This window comes from Rhinoraja longicauda, chromosome 26 (genome assembly GCF_053455715.1).
Source record: "Rhinoraja longicauda isolate Sanriku21f chromosome 26, sRhiLon1.1, whole genome shotgun sequence".
Classification (NCBI taxonomy): domain Eukaryota; kingdom Metazoa; phylum Chordata; class Chondrichthyes; order Rajiformes; family Arhynchobatidae; genus Rhinoraja; species Rhinoraja longicauda.
The window spans coordinates 898,417-916,528 of NC_135978.1; the positions used below are offsets into that span (position 1 = coordinate 898,417).

At 53.5% G+C, this 18,112-nt stretch overlaps 1 protein-coding gene across 1 annotated transcript; it reads right to left on the reverse strand.

The window, feature by feature from the left end:
• Positions 1-1,307: 1,307 nt before the first annotated feature.
• On the reverse strand, positions 1,308-17,880 carry trarg1a (trafficking regulator of GLUT4 (SLC2A4) 1a). The gene is made up of 4 exons (XM_078422800.1): positions 17,124-17,880; positions 6,293-6,422; positions 4,334-4,473; positions 1,308-1,504 (listed from the first exon to the last, which is right to left on the reverse strand). The coding sequence occupies exons 1-4, from the start codon at positions 17,536-17,538 to the stop codon at positions 1,308-1,310; spliced, it is 882 nt and encodes a 293-aa protein (XP_078278926.1). The 5' UTR covers positions 17,539-17,880.
• Positions 17,881-18,112: the final 232 nt, after the last annotated feature.

Genomic DNA, 18,112 nt, shown 5'->3' on the forward strand with positions numbered 1-18,112 from the left:
AGCTCCTTCCCCTCTGTTATCAGGCTTCTGAACGGTCCCTCCATAAGCTAGGGTCGCGTCCGATCCACCTCTACCCCATTGCGGACATTGGACTTTGTGCTACAATACTGAGAACTATATTCTGCCCTCTGTTTCTCTGACACATTCCTAACCAAGAAGTTGGGGGATTTACATTCAGATAACTGAACAAAGAGCGGACTCAGGAAGCCAGCGCCAATCGCGTGTATAACTTTGCAATTACAGCACGATCTGCTTCACTAATAGCGGTAGAGTTGCTGCCTTACAGCGCTTGCAGCGCCGGAGACCCGGGTTCCATCCTGACTACGGGGGCTGTCTGTACGGAGTTTGTACGTTCTCCCCGTGACCTGCGTGGGTTTTCTCCGGGTGCTCCGGTTTCCTCCCACACTCCATTGTAAATTGTCCCCAGTGTGTGTAGGATAGTGCTAGTGTGCGGGGATCGCTGGTTAGTGCGGACTTAGTGGGCCGAAGGGTCTGTTTCAGCGCTGTATCTCTGAAGCATCTGTAGATCCCTTCGATGGTGGGGAGGTCAGTTTGGACGACACCATAAATGATTGCACACAAGGAACTCGGGGAGCTCACAAATATGGTTCATTTTACATAATGGTATCAGAAGGGATTAAGAATTGCTTCAGTCGGAAGAAGGATCTCGACCTGAAACGTCACCTATCCATGTTCTCCAGAGATGCTGCCTGACCCGCTGAGTTACTCTAGACTTGGGTTTTGCTCAAGATCTGCATTCCTTAATTGAAGTTGGAGGGGGTGAGGGAGGAGAGAGACATAGAGAGGGAAGAGACGGAGAGAGGGAAGAGACGGAGAGAGAGAGACGGAGAAAGGAGAGAGAGACGGAAGAGGAGAGAGATGGAGACAGAGACGGAGAGAGAGGAGAGACGGAGAGGAGAGAGAGAGGAGAGAGAGAGAGAGAGAGAGAGAGAGAGAGAGAGAGAGAGAGAGAGAGAGAGAGAGAGAGAGAGAGAGAGAGAGGAAGAGAGGAGAGAGAGAGGGGGCGAGAGAGAGCGGAGAGAGAGGGGAGAGAGAGGGGTCACGTGTTGCTTGCTGCTTGCTGTGAAATGACAGACAAGATTGTTAAACTCTCATTTTGGTCAAATAGGGAACATGTTGTGAATGTGCGGGGAAGTTTCATTCAGCGTTGAATTAGTTCTGGTGCCAAACCAGGTCTCCGGTTGTGAATGTCTCCAACATTAGATGCCATTAGTTGAAATATAATTAAGAAATCATCTTAAGTGGAATATGTACGAGGTTATAAAAAGCTAATGGGAGAAAGTACTTTAAAGGTCGGCGGCGTTTCCTCCTGTAGATGAGATGAAAGTGGTGCTGATGCCCCTGGGAGCGAGCGCTTGACATCGGCTCTTCTCCTGTGTGACTGCTGGGAGTGGGGAGAGTGGAGAAGGTGATGGATCCCAGTGAAGTGCAGGAGCCTTGGGCAGCTTGGCCAGGGCTGGCTGGTCCCCACTCCAGTGTAACACTGTGCCACAACAAGGGTCGTCGGATCCACAAGTGTTCTCTCGTTAGCCTCGACCTAGTCCCCGTCTCCCACATCCGCCAACTGCCAGGCGTGACCGAGAGATTGTAGCCGTAACACGGTAGACACAGAGTCCTGGAGTAACTCAGCGGGTCAGGCAGCATCTCTGGAGAACATGGATAGGTGACGTTTTGAGTCAGTCTGAAGAAGGGTCTCAAACTGAAACGTCACCTATCCATGTTCTCCACAGATGCTGCCTGACCCGCTGAGTTACTCCAGCGCTCTGTGCCTTTATTAAAAATAAACCAAGTCCCTCGTGCCCAACAAGGAGAAGTTTGTAAAAACTTCTTCAGAGGCAACTTTCTCACGTAGAAGGTGGTCTATATCTGGAACGAGCTGCCAGGGGAAGCTGTAGAAATTGGTATAACTGTGATTTTTTTAAAGTAATTTGGACAGATAAATGAGTAGGAAGGGTTTAGAGGGATATGGGCCAAATGCAGGCAAGTGAGACTTGCCCACTAGGCCAACTTGGTCAGCATGGACACGGTGGGCCGAAGGGCCTGTTTCGTGCTGTATGACTCTGTCTCAAATAGACATTCACCGAGATTTGATAATCAGAGTGAAACGAGCTAAGAAATTTGGAACTGTGCCCGAGAGGTGGGTGGGGGCGGGGGGGGGGCTGGGTGGGTGGGTGGGGGGGGCTGGGTGGGTGGGGCTGGGTGGGTGGGGGGGGGCTGGGTGGGTGGGGGGGGGGTGGGGGGGGCTGGGTGGGTGGGGGTGGGGGGGGGCTGGGTGGGTGGGGGTGGGGGGGTGGGGGGGGCTGGGTGGGTGGGGGTGGGGGGGGGGGGGCTGGGTGGGTGGGGGTGGGGGGGTGCTGTGTGGGTGGGGGTGGGGTGGGGTGGGGGGGGGACAACAACGCTGAGATGTGGTCAAAGCGATTGGATCGATTCTCAAAGCGAGGACCTTGTTGGGATGACAGGGAAAGCCGGCAGAGTGGGATTAAGTGGAGTGCTGCTTGGAACAGCTACAGCTGAGTCAGGAACAGTCTGCTTCACCACTCTGCCTGACGCTATAACTCTCCAGAAAATGGGGAGAATATAAAATGCATTTTATAACTCACCGGCCATAATTAAAAACGAAAGGCATAAAACTCCATCGCATGTAAATTGGTTTTCAGTGCCATGGAGAGTGCTTGCAGGGATGAAGATTTGTCTCCTGATGTAAGTGGAATGGCACAGCTCCAAGTACCTGCCAGGCGGGCGGGAAGTGCTGGAGGTCCACGCCGTGGAGCAGAGCGCGGCTAAAGAAGGGTCCTAACCTGACCCGACCCAAAACCTCATCTGTCCACTCCCTCCGCAGATACCGCCACACTCATCACCGGGGCAGCTCACAACCCAGCAGCATGGAGGTGACTTCTCCAATACTAAGTAACCCTGCACCCCCTCTCTCCCACCCCCCCCCCTCCTCCCCCACCCTAGTCAGCCCACTAGTTCCATTGTTCGCATCCCTGTATCCCTTCGTTAGCATCTCTTCCCCAGCCAACAATAGACCATTGTGGGCTCCACCCTTTCTTGTTCACCAGTTGCCGGCCCTGATTTGTTCTGGTCTTTTCCTAGCCACAGTTTTACCCCCCCCCCCCCACCCCCTCTACTTTCAGTCTAAAGTAGGGTACCAAGCCAAACCGTCATCCATTCTTTTTTCGCCACCTATCCATGTTCTCCAGAGATGCTGCCTGACCCGCTGAGTTACTCCAGCACTCTGTGAAACGTCGCCTATCCATGTTCTCCACAGATGCTGCCCGACCCGCTGAGTTACTCCAGCACTCTGTGTCCTATAAAACCTTTGTGTCTGTAAAGCCCATAAAACACTTGGACCATCTTTGATCAGACTTTACTGAACTTTATCTTACACAAAATGTTATTCACGTGATTCCCTTATCATATATCTGTACACTGTGGACGGCTCGATTGTAACCATGTATTGTCTTTCCGCTGACTGGTCAACACGCAACATAAGCTTCTCACTGTACCTCGGCACACGTGACAATAAACTGAACTCAAACTAATCTTTGGTGTCAACCAGCATCTGCAGTTCGTCCTTCCACAGATGCTGCCTGATGTGCTGAGTTCCTCGTCAGTTCTGGTGCTGCTAGATCTTCTGAAAGCTTCCAGTTTTCTCTATTTTGCTTTTATATTTCCAGCATTTAAAAGTTTATTGATTTTCACTTCCTGGCTTCCTACGATTTATTTTGCATGCACTATGCAGAACAGATGCATCGCACGGCACCGTGCAAGGCTTCTGACCCGAAACCTATTTGTGATGTATTCAAGAGGGAGTTAGATTTAGCTCTAAGGGCTACAGAATCAAGGGACATGGGGGAGAAGGCAGGAACGGGGTACAGATTTTGGATGATCAGCCATGATCATATTGAATGGCGATGCTGGCTCGGAGGGTCGAATGGCCTCCTCCTGCACCTATTTTCTATGTTTCTATGTTTCTATTCCTTGTTTCCAGAGATGCTGCCTGACCCGCTGAGTTTAGTTAAGTTTAGTTTAGAAATACAGCGCGGAAACAGGCCTTTCGGCCCACCGAGTCTGTACCGACCAGAGGTCCCTGCACACGAACACTCTCGGGACAAGTTTACCAAACCAATTAACCTACAAAACTGCACGCCTTTGGAGTGTGGGAGGAAACCGAAGATCTCGGAGAAAACCCACGCAGGTCACGGGGAGAACGTACAAACTCCGTACAGACAGCACCCGTAGTCGGGATGGAACCCGGGTCTCTGGCGCTGTGAGGCAGCAGCTCTACCCGCTGCACCACCGTGCTGACCAGGTAATATCCCAGACCAAGCTCCCCACACGTTTGCCTTTAGCTCTACTCTGTCCTTGCCGCCTGTTCCATCACCCGGGCTCACATCTGTCCCTGGCTTCCTGACGTGAACAGTAAGTTCTGACCTTTCCAGCCTCATGCTGTGTGAGGGAACGTGCTGATAGTTGAGTAGGAAGGAACAACAGATGCTGGTTTACACCGAAGGTAGACACAAAATGCTGGAGTAACTCAGCGGGTCAGGCAGCATCTCTGGAGAGAAGGAATGGGTGACGTTTTGGGTCGAGACCCTTCTTCAGACTAAGAGTCCGGGGAGAGGGAGATACAGATATGGAAGGGTCAGGGTTGAAAACGAGACACAAAGGGGACCAAGTTCAAGTTCAAGGAAAATGCAGAATAGATCATTGTTATCTCGGGGAAGCTGACAACAATGTAAAGTGTAATCAGGAGGACAGCCAGACTGGTCAGAGAACTAGGAAGGGGGGAGGGATGGAGAGAGAGGGAAAGCAAGGGTTACTTGAAGTTAGAGCAGTCAATGTTCATACCGCTGGGGTGTGAAGCTGCCCAAGCGAAATATGAGGTGCTGTTCCTCCAATTTGCGCTGGGCCTCACTCTGACAATGGAAGAGGTCCAGGACAGAAAGGTCGGCGTGGGAGTGGGAGGGGGAGTTAAGGTGTTTGGCAACCGGGAGACCAGGTAGGTTTAGGTGGATGAGTGGAGGGTAGGAAGCTGTTCACTGCAGTATTTTCTACACGGAAGCCTTCGCGCCATTAACTGTGAAAGGCCTCTGGGGCACGAATGCCGCATTTTCTCTTTGCTTTTGGGTAGTCAACCACACTAATGAAGTCACTGTCTCCACACGGCACGTAGGTTGCAGATAAAACTACAGACAAAATGTGCTGGAGTAACTCAGAGAAAGGACGGGGGTGTCGGGTGGTGTCTGCTTCTCCAATGACCAAGATTGACAAAGCAACCTTTAAATAAATGTAAAGTGCAGCAAGTGGGAAGAATTGAAAGAGCCGAGATGTCTCTGTGTTAGTGAGCTGCAGTTTGGAAATTATCCAACTGACACACTCCAGCGAATGGAAATTCTATTGACTGAATCTTGCAGGTAAAGCAGCAACTGCTGAGGAACCACGGCACAACCTATGTGTACAAGAGGGTCGCTGCTTTATCAGAAGCCGTCATCCATTCTTGCCCTCGATCGCCCAGCAGAGAACTCTTTATTCCTACCTTTACTTGATAAATGCGCAACACTGCAGATGTAACGACAAATAATGTGCACGAAAGATGTTGGTTTAAATCGAAGGTATTCACAAAACCGTGGAGTACTCAGCCGGGACAGGCAGCATCTCTGGAGAGAAGGAATGGTTGAACGTTTTATCCAGTCTGAAGAAGGGTCTCGACCCGAAACGTCACCCATTCCTTCTCTCCGGAGGATTGCCTGCCTGTCCCGCTGAGTTACTCCAGCATCTTGTGTCTATATCGACAGGTACTCTGGTTTATAAAAACAGCTTGCAGTTATGGATACAGAAATGATGTTGCTGTACTGTTGTTAGCCAACGCAACTCATTGTTTAACTTGTTTTCATTTGTTTTGTGGTGGAAGATTTAGAAATAATCACCTTTGACTCCACAAATGTGTGTGGCCCGGTGGCGCAGCGGTAAAGTTGCTGCCTCACAGCGCCAGAGACCCGGGTTCCATCCCGACTAAGGGTGCTGTCTGTACGGAGTTTGCACGTTCTCTCCGTGACCGCGTGGGTTTTCTCTGGGATCTTCGTTTCCTCCACACTCCAAAGACGTGCAGGTTTGTAGCTTAAGTGGCTGCCCCTAGTGTGTGTAGGATAGTGCTAGTGTACGGAGATCGCTGGTCGGTGTGGACTCGGTGGCCGAAGGGCCTGTTTCCACGATGTATCTCTAAGCTAAAGTAAAAATGTAAAGAGTACCCCCTTGCCACCCTTACCTGCATAGTTGAACCACACAGTAGGTAATGATAATGAGTGCTCCCAGCACTATTGCGATGATACTCAGTAACCGGGCCAAATGCCCAAGTCTCCGGGCTCCATCTGTGTCGCCTTGTTGCAAACTGTTTTCTGGACTGTTGGTGAATAAATAATACACAGACATTAGGCTTCTGAAAAAAGTGCTAGAAATTAGTTTAATTTAGTTTAGAGATATAACTTAGAACAGTCCCTTCGGCCCATCAAGTCGCGCCAACCAGCGCTCACCCCGTACACCAGCACTATCCTACACACACTAGCAACAATTTACAATCTTTACCAAAGCCGATGAACCTACAAACCTGCACGTCTTTGGAATGTGGGAGGAAACCGGAGCACCCGGAGAAAACCCACGCAGGTCACGGGAGAAACCCACGCATGTTTACTGAGCTACAGTGAAAAGCGTTTTTTGTTGCCTGCTATCCAGTCAGCGGAAAGACTATACATGATTATAATTGACCACAGAGTACAGATACAGGATAAAGGGAATAACATTTAATTTAACGGGGTTGAGTGTGGATTAAAGCAAGCACTTAGAAATTAAATCGCAGCAGAATTAAACAAAAGGAATCAATTGAAATCAACTTTCAGACGCGTATCTTCGTGTTATTTTCACAGATATGTTATTATTGTATAAACTTGTAAAGAATTGGAAAAGGAAATAATTGGTTACAAAACATGTCTGAAGAAAGGTCCCAACCCAAAATCTTCTCTCCACAGATGCTGCCTGGCCCACTGAGTTACTCCAGCACTCTATGCAACGTCACCTATCCATGTTCTCCACATGACCCGCCTGACCCGCTGAGTTACTCCAGCACTTTGTGTCTATCAGTGTAAACCAGCGTCTGCAGTTCCTTCCTCCACACTTAACACTTATTGTGATATTTTCCAAGCCAGTGACGGGACTGGTAGGTAATGTATTTGTGAGGATCTCTGTAATTTAGTGGCAGGAGTAACAGACGCACCTCACGGATGTTATGACGTTCTCTCCAAGGTGCATCGTGTTCACCAGACCATCATAAATTAATGTGTAGGAAGGAACTGCAGGTGCTGGTTTACACAGAAGAGAGACACAAAGTGCTGGAGTATCTCAGCGGATCAGGGCAGCATCTCTGGAGAGAAGGAATGGGTGACATTTCGGGTCGAGTTAGATAGATCTCTCGGGGCTGGTGGAATCAAGGGATATGGGGAGAATGTAGGCACGGGTTACTGATTGTGGATGATCAGCCATGATCACATTGAATGGCGGTGGTGGCTCGAAGGGCCGAATGGCCTCCTCCTGCGCCTATTGTCTCTGTGTCTATGTTTCTATGAGACGTTGAGGGTTCCAAACCTGAATCATCACCCATTCCTTCTCTGCAGAGATGCTGCCTGGCCCGCTGAGTTACTCCAGCACTCTGTGTATTATGTATTTAAAACTGTGTTGAAACGGTCCATTCTTATTTACCAACTGGATTTTAACCCCTCACCCCAACCCCTCCCCCACCCCCCACCCCCCACCCCCACCCCGCCATGACACCAAAGCAGAGCAAATATTCTTAAATTTTAAATATTAAATAACTACGTCCCCATTCTTATTGAGGGTAGATTCCATCCCCCGCGGTGCCCAGCGTCCTAGGTATGTGATCCCCAGCTTGTGTCTGCGTGTAGCCGGTCTCTGCTACACCCGCGCTGTAGCCGCTACAACCTGCCCGCCCGGCCTGTCCCCCCCACTCCTGATACCGCATTTATCAGCCACAGCCCACACTCGCGTCTGCAAAGGCGAGGCGGGAGAGAGCTGCCTGCCCCTCCCCCTGCCCCTCCCCCTGCCCCTCCCCCTGCCCCTCCCCCTGCCCCTATCCCCTGCCCCTCCCTCCTGCCCCTATCCCCTGCCCCTCCCCCTGCCCTCCCCCCTGCCCCTATCCCCTGCCCCTACCACTGCCCCTCCCCCTCCCCCTCCCCCTCCCCCTGCCCCTGACCCCTCCCCCTTCCCTCTCCCCCTCCCCCTACTCTCCCCCTCCCCTGCCCCTCCCCCTCCCCCAGCCCCTCCCCCTGCCCATACCCCTCCCCCTGCCCCTACCCCTGCCCCTGCCCCTCCCCCCTCCCCCTGCCCCTACCCCTACCGCTGCCGCTACACTGCCCCTCCCCTGCCCCTCCCCCTACCCCATCCCCTCCCCCTCCCCTTGCCCCTCCCCCTCCCCCTCCCCTCCCCCTCCCCCTGCCCCTACCCTGCCCCTCCCCCTCCCCTGCCCCTGCCCCTCCCGGCTGCCCCTACCCCTACACCTCCCCCTGCCCCTCCCCCTGCCCCAACCCCTGCCCCTCTCCCTCTCCCTCCCCCTGCCCCTGCCCCTCTCCCTCCCCCTGCCCCCTGCCCCTCTCCCTCCCCCTGCCTCTCCCCCTGCCTCTCCCCCTGCCCCTCCCCCTGCCCCTGCCCCTGCCCCTACCCCTGCCCCTACCCCTGCCCCTGCCCCTGCCCCTGCCCCTCCCGCTGCCCCTCCCCCTCCCCCTAGCCCTACCCCTACACCTCCCCCTGCCCCTCCCCCTGCCCCAACCCCTGCCCCCCTGCCCCTCTCCCTCCCCCTCCCCTGCCTCTCCCCTGCCCCTGCCCTGCCCCTTACCCTGCCCCTGCCCCTACCCCAGCCCCTGCCCCAACCCCAGCCCCCGCCCCTGCCCCCGTCCCGCCTGCCCCAAAGCTGCCTGCCCGTCTCCAGGGTCACATCCACGCCCGGTGGATTTAAAGAGGGGACGACGCGCTGTCCACGGGCGCCCTGGGATTTCCGGACCGCTGGTCACTGGGGGGGGGGGGGGGGGGGGGTGGGGGGTGGCGGGGGGGGGGATGGGGGGTGGCGGGGGGGGGGGGGATGGGGGGTGGCGGGGGTGTGTGTGGGGGGGTGGCGGGGGGGGTGTGTGGGGGGTGGCGGGGGGGGGGGGGGGGGGGGGTGGGGGGGGGGGGAGGGGGGTGGGGGGTGGGGGATGCACCCTTGACAAGGATTAGTTGTTTGATACTCAGTATATTTGATATTGAAGAATATTCCTTTCACTTCGTATTGAGGGGGTGGTTTGTTGCTATTGGTTTGTGTTACATTTGTGATTACATTTATTTTTGGTTTAAATTATCATCACGTTAGTTGGGGGGGGGGGGGGGGGGGGGGGGGGTGGGGAAACATTTTTTTATCTCTTTCCTGGACGGAGATGCGGGTTTTCCCGTAATGTATCTCACACTGGTTCTGTGTTCTCCCACTTTCTCATCGCCCCCTGCACACTATTAACCCACAAACCCGCACGTGTTTGAAGTGTGGGAGGAAACTCCAACTCCAAACTTCCACCAAGTTGTGGGACGTGGCGACTCCGCAGTGCGGGATGTTTGTGTTAACGTTTATGTAGTTGTGTGTCATGTTGCTTTTTTTGGTTTGGCTGTATGGTAATTCGCATATCACTGTACCGTAATTGGCAATGTGACAATAAAAGGCCTTTGTAACCTTTGAAACCAGAGCACCCGGAGAAAACCCACGCGGTCACAGAGAGAACGTACAACTCCGTTCAGACAGCACCGTCAGTCGGGATCTGGCGCCGTGAGGCAGCAACTCTACCCGCTGCGCCACCGCGCCTCCCCACATTGCTACAGGATTGTCAGGCAGAGGCTCCACGGAGTCACAAAGCGCGGAAACAGGCCGTTCCACACATCCAGCCAAGATGCCCATACGTAACGTCAGTCGCATTGCCTGCATTTACCCTATCCCTCCAATCCATGTACCTTTCCGAACTATCTCCTGTCCAAGTGTCTTGTAAATGTTGCTGTAGACCCAACTACCTCCACCGGCAGCTCGTTCCACACGCCCACCACCCTCAGTGTGGATAGTCCCTGCCTCAACTACCTCGTTCCGTACACCCACCGCCCTCTGTGTGAAAAACGTACCTCTCAGATTCCTATTACGTATTTCCCCTCTCACTTTACATCTATGTCCTCTGTTTTTGACACAGAGGTAGTGGGTGTATGGAACGAGCGACCGGAGGAGGTCGAACAACAACAGCCTTTAAAAAACATTGAGACATCATGGATCGGGCAGGTTTGGATGGAGTTTGTGTTTTGTGTAGTTTGTGGTTGTATGACAGTTGGCAGATCAATTTCCCTCCTGGGATAAATAACGTTTAGATTAGTTCGTTTTAGAGATACAGCACGGAAACAGGCCCTTCGGCCCACCGGGTCCGCGCCGACCAGCGATCCTAGGGACAATTTTAAGCCAATTAACCTACAAACCTGCACGTCTTGGAGTGTGGGAGGAAAGGTCTCGGAGAAAACCCACGCAGGTCACGGGGAGAACGTACAAACTCGGTACAGACAGCACCCGTAGTGAGGATCGAACCCGGGTCTTCGGCGCTGCATTCGCTGTAAGGCAGCAACTCTACCGCTGCTTGTGCCTCAGGGTGGCGAGGTCGGGGTCGCTTGGAGACGGGGGGTGAATATCCCGCTGGTTGTCGTGTTGCGACTGATCAATGTGAAGCCCTGCCCTCGGATCCGTCCCAATGAGGGAACCCGAGGTCATAAGGGATAGTAGAATTAGGCCATTCGGCCCATCAAGTCTACTCCGTCATTCAAGCATGGCTGAACCATTTCTGCCTCCAAACCCCAGTCTCCGCCTTTTCCTCTTAACCTCTGGCACCCGGACGAGGAAGGAAACCTGGAATAGAGTGGATGTGGAGAGGAGTGGGGGAAGGAACTGCAGATGTGGGTTTACACCGAAGATGGACACAAAGTGCTGGAGTAACTCAGCGGGTCAGGCAGCATCTCTGGAGAGAAGGAATGGGTGACGGTTCGGGTCGAGACCCTTCTTCAGACTGAGAGTCGAGGGAGAGAGAGACATCGAGATATGGAAGGGTGAGGAGTGAAAACGACAGATCAAAACAGACGACGGTGTGGAAGTGTAGAATGGTTCGTTTGCCCCCCGTGTGTGTAGGATAGTGTTAATGTGCGGGGATCGCTGGTCGGCGCGGACGCGGTGGGCCGAAGGGCCTGTTTCAAATCTTCATGTGAAAAGTCTAAAGTCTCATTTACTCAGCTACGGAAATCCAGAAAAATGTAAAGTAGATGAAAGAAATACGTAAACACTCCAACATCCGCCTGTAACCGCCCCTTCACAAGGTTCAGATGTGAGGTGAGCGGACAGAGAGGGGGGTGACAGTGGGTTTATATCAGGCTGGCAATGTTGGTTGTTGGGTGTCTGGTGCCACACAGATCATGCTGTGTATCCGCCCGCACCGAGAAGATCACAACACCGGTCCCAATGTGTCTTTCGGGGGGGGGGGGGGGGGGGGGGGGAAGGAATTGGTTGACGTTTCGGGTGGAGAAGGGGTCTCGACCCGAAACGTCATCTATCCATGTTCTCCACAGCTTAAGGATAAGGGGGAAGTCTTTTAGGACCGAGATGAGAAAACATTTCTTCACACAGAGAGTGGTGCGTCTGTGGAATTCTCTGCCACAGAAGGTAGTTGAGGCCAGTTCATTGGCTATATTTAAGAGGGAGTTAGATGTGGCCCTTGTGGCTAAAGGGATCAGAGGGTATGGAGAGAAGGCAGGTACAGGTTACTGAGCTGGATGATCAGCCATGATCATATTGAATGGCGGTGCAGGCTCGAAGGGCCGAATGGCCTACTCCTGCACCTATTTTCTATGTTTCTATGCTGCCTGACCCGCTGAGTTACTCCAGCACTCTGTGAAACGTCACATATCCATGTTCGCCACAGATGCTGCCTGACCCGCTGAGTTACTCCAGCACTCTGTGAAACGTCACATATCCATGTTCGCCACAGATGCTGCCTGACCCGCTGAGTTACTCCGGCATTTTGTTTGTGTCTATCTTCGGTTTAAAGCCGGGTCCGCAGTTCCCTCTGTGTTTTTGCCGACCCTCCCCACGCCTTGGAATCGCGCGGCTGATCGAATTACCGCCTTGTATTGTACAGTGAGTCACAACGCTGCCTTTGTAAGCAAATGGCCAACATTGAGAAGCAATCAATGAAACGCTCCTCCAAACATTTCCAAATATTTACCCAATGATTGCTGGTAAACATCAGCGGCGAGGCTGTGCACTGAGCAGATGTGAGGCGGCCGCAGTGTTTGTGACAACGGAGATGTTGCAGGAACTGCAGATGCTGGTTTAAACCGAAGACAGACACAAAATGCTGGAGTAACTCAGCGGGACAGGCAGCATCTCTGGAGAGAAGGAATGGGTGATGTTTCGGGTGGAGACCCTTCTTCAGACTGTGTCTTACTTTGCATATATGTCCTTTGTTCTATATCTCTCTCCATCACCAGCGGAATCAGGGGGAATGGGGAGAAGGCAGGAATGGGGTACTGATTGTGGATGATCAGCCGTGATCACATTGAATGACGGTGTTGGCTCGAAGGGCCGAATGGCCTCCTCCTGCACCTAAAGTCTATGATACCTCCCTATGTATCTATGTACATCACAGTCTACATCTCTCGTTTCCCTCTCCCCTGACTCTCAGTCTGAAGAAAGGTCTCGACCCGAAACGTCACCCATTCATTCTCCACAGATGCTGCCTGACCCGCTGAGTTACTCCAGCACTCTGTGTTATTACTGTGTTTTACTGTGTTATTGGATGCGGCAGTTTGTATTTGCGAGCCTCCCGCCTTTGACTTTAAACAAAGGCTGAACTGTCTATCTACACCAGGGGTAAATATCTCCATTTGTGCCGCGGGGGTTCCCTTTTGTAAAGACGGGGTGTGATGCTCAGAGTCAGTCTGACTCAGCATCGGCGGGCGAGGGAACAACGAGGGGTGGCTGATAATGCATTATGTGCCGGTGCCGTTCACTGTCCACCAAAACACCTGTTCTCCAGAAGTGTTCAAAAGTGATTACATAGAAACATGGCCAATCGGTGCAGGAGGAGGCCATTCGGCCCTTCGAGTCAGCACCGCCATTCAATGTGATCATGGCTGATCACCCACAATCAGTAACCCGTCCCTGGTTTCTCCCCATATCCCTTGACTCCATTATCCCTAAGATAGGTGATATGTGCAGAATGAGGCCACTCGGCCCATCAGGTCTACACCCACAATTCAATCATGGATGATCTATCTCTCCCTCCTAACCCCATTCTCCTGCCTTCTCCCCATAACCCCTGACACCCGCACTGATCAAGAATCTATCTATCTCTGCCTGAAATATATCCACTGACTTGTGGCCTCCACAGCCGTCTGTGGCAAAGACTTCCACAGATTCGCCAAACTCTGACTAAAGAAATTCCTCCTCATCTCCTTCCTAAAGGGACGTCCTTTAGTATTAAGCTTTGACTTTTGGTCCTAGACTCTCCCACCAGTGGAAACATCCTCTCCACATCCACTCTACCCACCACCGGATCGCAGTCACGAAGGCGGAGCCAGAGAATTCGAGGGACAGACACAAAGCTGGAGTAACTCAGCGGGACAGGCAGCATCTCTGGAGAGAAGGAATGGGCGACGTTTCGAGTCGAGACCCTTCTTCAGATCCTGCCTGAGGTTATTTGTGGTCGGCCATGAAGGCCCTGTCTTTTCTCGCCTTCAGCTCTTCACCCCCAACCCCCTCACCCCACGCTCTACTCTCAGTCTGAAGAAGAGTCCCGAGCCGAAATGTCACCTATCCATGTTCTCCACAGATGCTGCCTGACCCGCTAAATTACTCCAGCACTCTGTGTCTATCTTCAATAGGTCAGGCAAAGTTTGCAAGATCGCAGATTCCGCACTTTCAAATACAGTAAATATATATTTCCCAACATAATCTAAATCTTAAAAGGAAATTCATGGACTGTTTGTATGGGAGGCTTTACAGATCTTTGCAGCCCTGTTTAAGTTCTTTAAACGTTTCTTAATATTATTCAATTTAATTTTAAATATCGTAACATAAATCAGCCATTAAACTTGTCCAGGCGGGGAAAGACGATGGAATATTAAAATAGTCATTCAGCCCAGCTAAGTCACAACTATGTGTAGCAAAGAACTGCAGATACTGGTATAAATCGAAGATAGACACAGAGTGCTGGAGTAACTCAGCGGGTCAGGCAGCATCTCTGGGGAACATGGATAGGTGATGTTTCACAGAGTGCTGGAGTAACTCAGCGGGTCAGGCAGCATCTCTGGGGAACATGGATAGGTGATGTTTCACAGAGTGCTAGAGTAACTCAGCGGGTCAGGCAGCATCTGTGGAGAACATGGATAGGTGATGTTTCGGGTCGAGACTATTCCGCCGTCTGGTTTGACTGTTTAATCACGTCCCCGGGGGGGTCTCTTTACTCCAATCTCCAGACTGGTTACAGATGCCACCCATTGCCGCCCTGCCCATGTTCTGAGCGACGTCGCCTGGTGTTGTCGAGCCGTGTGTTGGCTGATCTACGATGCCGCCGGCTGACAAACAGCTTGATTCGCACTCTTGCTTGATCCAAAGGCTTGGTCATCTCTCCGCGACTGCAATCTCCTGCAGCTCTACAACTCTCCCAAGATGTTGCTGTTTGCCAGCCTCCCTCCACTCGTTCCCACTTCCCACCTCCCGGCCATTCTGCAGCTGACCAGTTCCTACACCTCCCCGTGCCACGCCTTTCAAATGCTCCTCAAAATACTGTGTGGAGAAGGGTCCCGACCCGTAACATCGCCTTTCCATGTCCTCCAGGAAGGTTGCCTGACCCGCTGAGTTACTCCTGCACTTTGTATCCTTTCGTGTATTAACCAGCATCTGCAGTTCCTTGTGTCTTCGCCCAGATCAACGGTCCTATTCCTAATATCATCACGTCTGGCAAATCTCGGTGTTACCAAATGAAAGATATTGATATATGTATGGGCAGAAAGAAAACTGCAGAAGGGTCTGGACCCGAAACGCCACCCATTCCTTCTCTCCGGAGATGCTGCCTGACCCGCGGAGTTACTCCAGCACGCTGTGTGTGTACTGCTACGTGATTACTGATCTCGGCGACTCCGGGCTCCACTGCAATGCACCATCACAACAAACACCACTTTATCTCAATTCTACATACTTTTTTAGTTCGTTAGTTTAGTTTAGAAATACAGAGTAGAAACAGGCCCTTCGGCCCATCGAGTCCGCACCGACCAGCGGTCCCCGCACACCAACACTATCCTACACACACCAGGGACAACTTACAATCACAACAAAGACAATCAACCCACAAACCTGCACGTCTTTGGAGTGTGGCTGGAAACCGGAGTACCCGGAGAAAAACACGCAGGTCACGGGGAGAACGTACAAACTCCGTACAAACAGCACCCGTAGTCAGGATCGAACCCGGGTCTCTGGCGCTTTGAGGCGGCAACTCCACCGCTGCGCCACCTAACTTTGGATAGCCCGGGGAAATGATAGCAGATGATACCCGGATAGCAGATGATACTACGCTGGGGGGTAGTGTGAATTGTGAGGAAGATGCAATAAGGCTGCAGGGTGACTTGGACAGGTTGTGTGAGTGGGCGGATACATGGCAGATGCAGTTTAATGTAGATAAGTGTGAGGTTATTCACTTTGGAAGTAAGAATAGAAAGACAGATTATTATCTGAATGGTGTCAAGTTAGGAAGAGGGGATGTTCAACGAGATCTGGGTGTCCTAGTGCATCAGTCACTGAAAGGAAGCATGCAGGTACAGCAGGCAGTGAAGAAAGCCAATGGAATGTTGGCCTTCGTAACAAGAGGAGTTGAGTATAGGAGCAAAGAGGTCCTTCTACAGTTGTACCGGGCCCTGGTGAGACCGCACCTGGAGTACTGTGTGCAGTTTGGTCTCCTAATTTGAGGAAGGATATTCTTGCTATTGAGGGCGTGCAGCGTAGGTTTCACTAGGTTGATTCCCGGAATGGCGGGACTGTCGTATGTTGAAAGGCTGGAGCAATTAGGCTTGTATACACTGGAATTTAGAAGGATGAGGGAGGATCTTATTGAAACGTATAAGATAATTAGGGGATTGGACACATTAGAGGCAGGAAACATGTTCCCAATGTTGGGGGAGTCCAGAACAAGGGGCCACAGTTTAAGAATAAGGGGTAGGCCATTTAGAACGGAGATGAGGAAGAACTTTTTCAGTCAGAGAGTGGTGTAGGTGTGGAATTCTCTGCCTCAGAAGGCAGTGGAGGCCAGTTCATTGGATGCTTTCAAGAGAGAGCTGGATAGAGCTCTTAAGGATAGCGGAGTGAGGGGGTATGGGGAGAAGGCAGGAACGGGGTACTGATTGAGAGTGATCAGCCATGATCGCATTGAATGGCGGTGCTGGCTCGAAGGGCTGAATGGCCTACTCCTGCACCTATTGTCTATTGAAACATTCCACCTTTGCCCACCTCTCCCCGGGACAGGATTCAGAGTGTTTACTTACTCCCTCCCTCCCTCCCTCCCTCCCTCCCTCCCTCCCTCCCTCCCTCCCTCCCTCCCTCCCTCCCTCCCTCCCTCCCTCCCTCCCTCCCTCCCTCCCTCCCTCCCTCCCTCCCTCCCTCCCTCCCTCCCTCCCTCCCTCCCTCCCTCCCTCCCTCCCTCCCTCCCTCCCTCCCTCCCTCCCTCCCTCCCTCCCTCCCTCCCTCCCTCCCTCCCTCCCTCCCTCCCTCCCTCCCTCCCTCCCTCCCTCCCTCCCTCCCTCCCTCTCTCCCTCTCCCTCTCCCTCCCCCCTCTCTCTCTCCCTCTCCCTCTCCCTCCCCCCTCTCTCTCTCCCTCCCCCTCTCTCTCTCCCTCCCTCCCTCCCTCCCTCCCTCTCTCTCTCCCTCCCTCCCTACCCCCTCCCTCCCTACCCCTTCCCTCCCTCCCCCCTCTCCCCCTCCCCCTCCCTCTCTCCCCCCTCACTCACCATGATGGAGTAGACGAGGGCGATGATGTTGACGGGCCATATGGGGCAGAAGCAGCTGATAATGGCCAGGATCAGGTAGTCCCGGGGCCGGCTCTGTTGGCGGCCGCTGGCGGTGCAGGCGGACGAGAGGCGACCAACACTGACCCGGGATGGGGACGGAGGCGCCTCCAGGTGACTGACCGACTCCGAGGAGAGGTATCGCAGACTGTGGCCGTTCGGCGCCGCCGCCTCCTGGCCCTTGTCGCCGGGCAGAGCAGCGGAGAAGGAGCGGGACTTGACCAGCCCGTTCTCCAAACTCCCGTCCGATGCACTGACCAACAGCTTCTCCATCTCCTGCCCGTCCTTGGGCGGCTCGACCCCCGCAGCCGGCCCCAGCTTCACCCCCTCGTCCGCGTCCGCGCCTTTCTTCATGGTCCCCCCCGCTACTCGCGCATCCCCGGGGACACAGACAGCTGGGTGGGGGGAGAGGGCAGGGACAGGGTGGGGGGAGACAGACAGCAGGGTGGGGGGAGACAGCAGGGTGGGGGGAGAGGGCAAGGACAGGGTGCGGGGAGACAGGGGGGTGGGGGGAGACAGCAGGAGCAGGGTGCAGGTAGACGAGGCGACGGTGCGGATCACAGCCGCGGGTCCAGGCACAACCTCTGGTCGCTGCAGAGACTCACGGTGGCCGCTCCCTGCCTCTGATATCCCCCTCCCTGCTCAGTAACTCCCGCTGTAGCTCTCTCTCTGCAGCTCCGTCTCTCCAACGCTCTCCTCCCAGTGACACTCCCCACACTAACACCCCCTGTATCACCCCCCCGTGATACTCTCATCTGTAGCACGCCCCTCTACAGCAGTCCCCGTGACACTCCCAGCTCTGCAACACTCCCCCCTCTCTCTACAACACCCCCCCTCAGCAACACCCCCTCTCTACAACACTCCCCCTGTAATACCCCCCTTCTGCAGCATTCTCCCAGTGACACTCCCCCCTCTGCAACACTCCCTG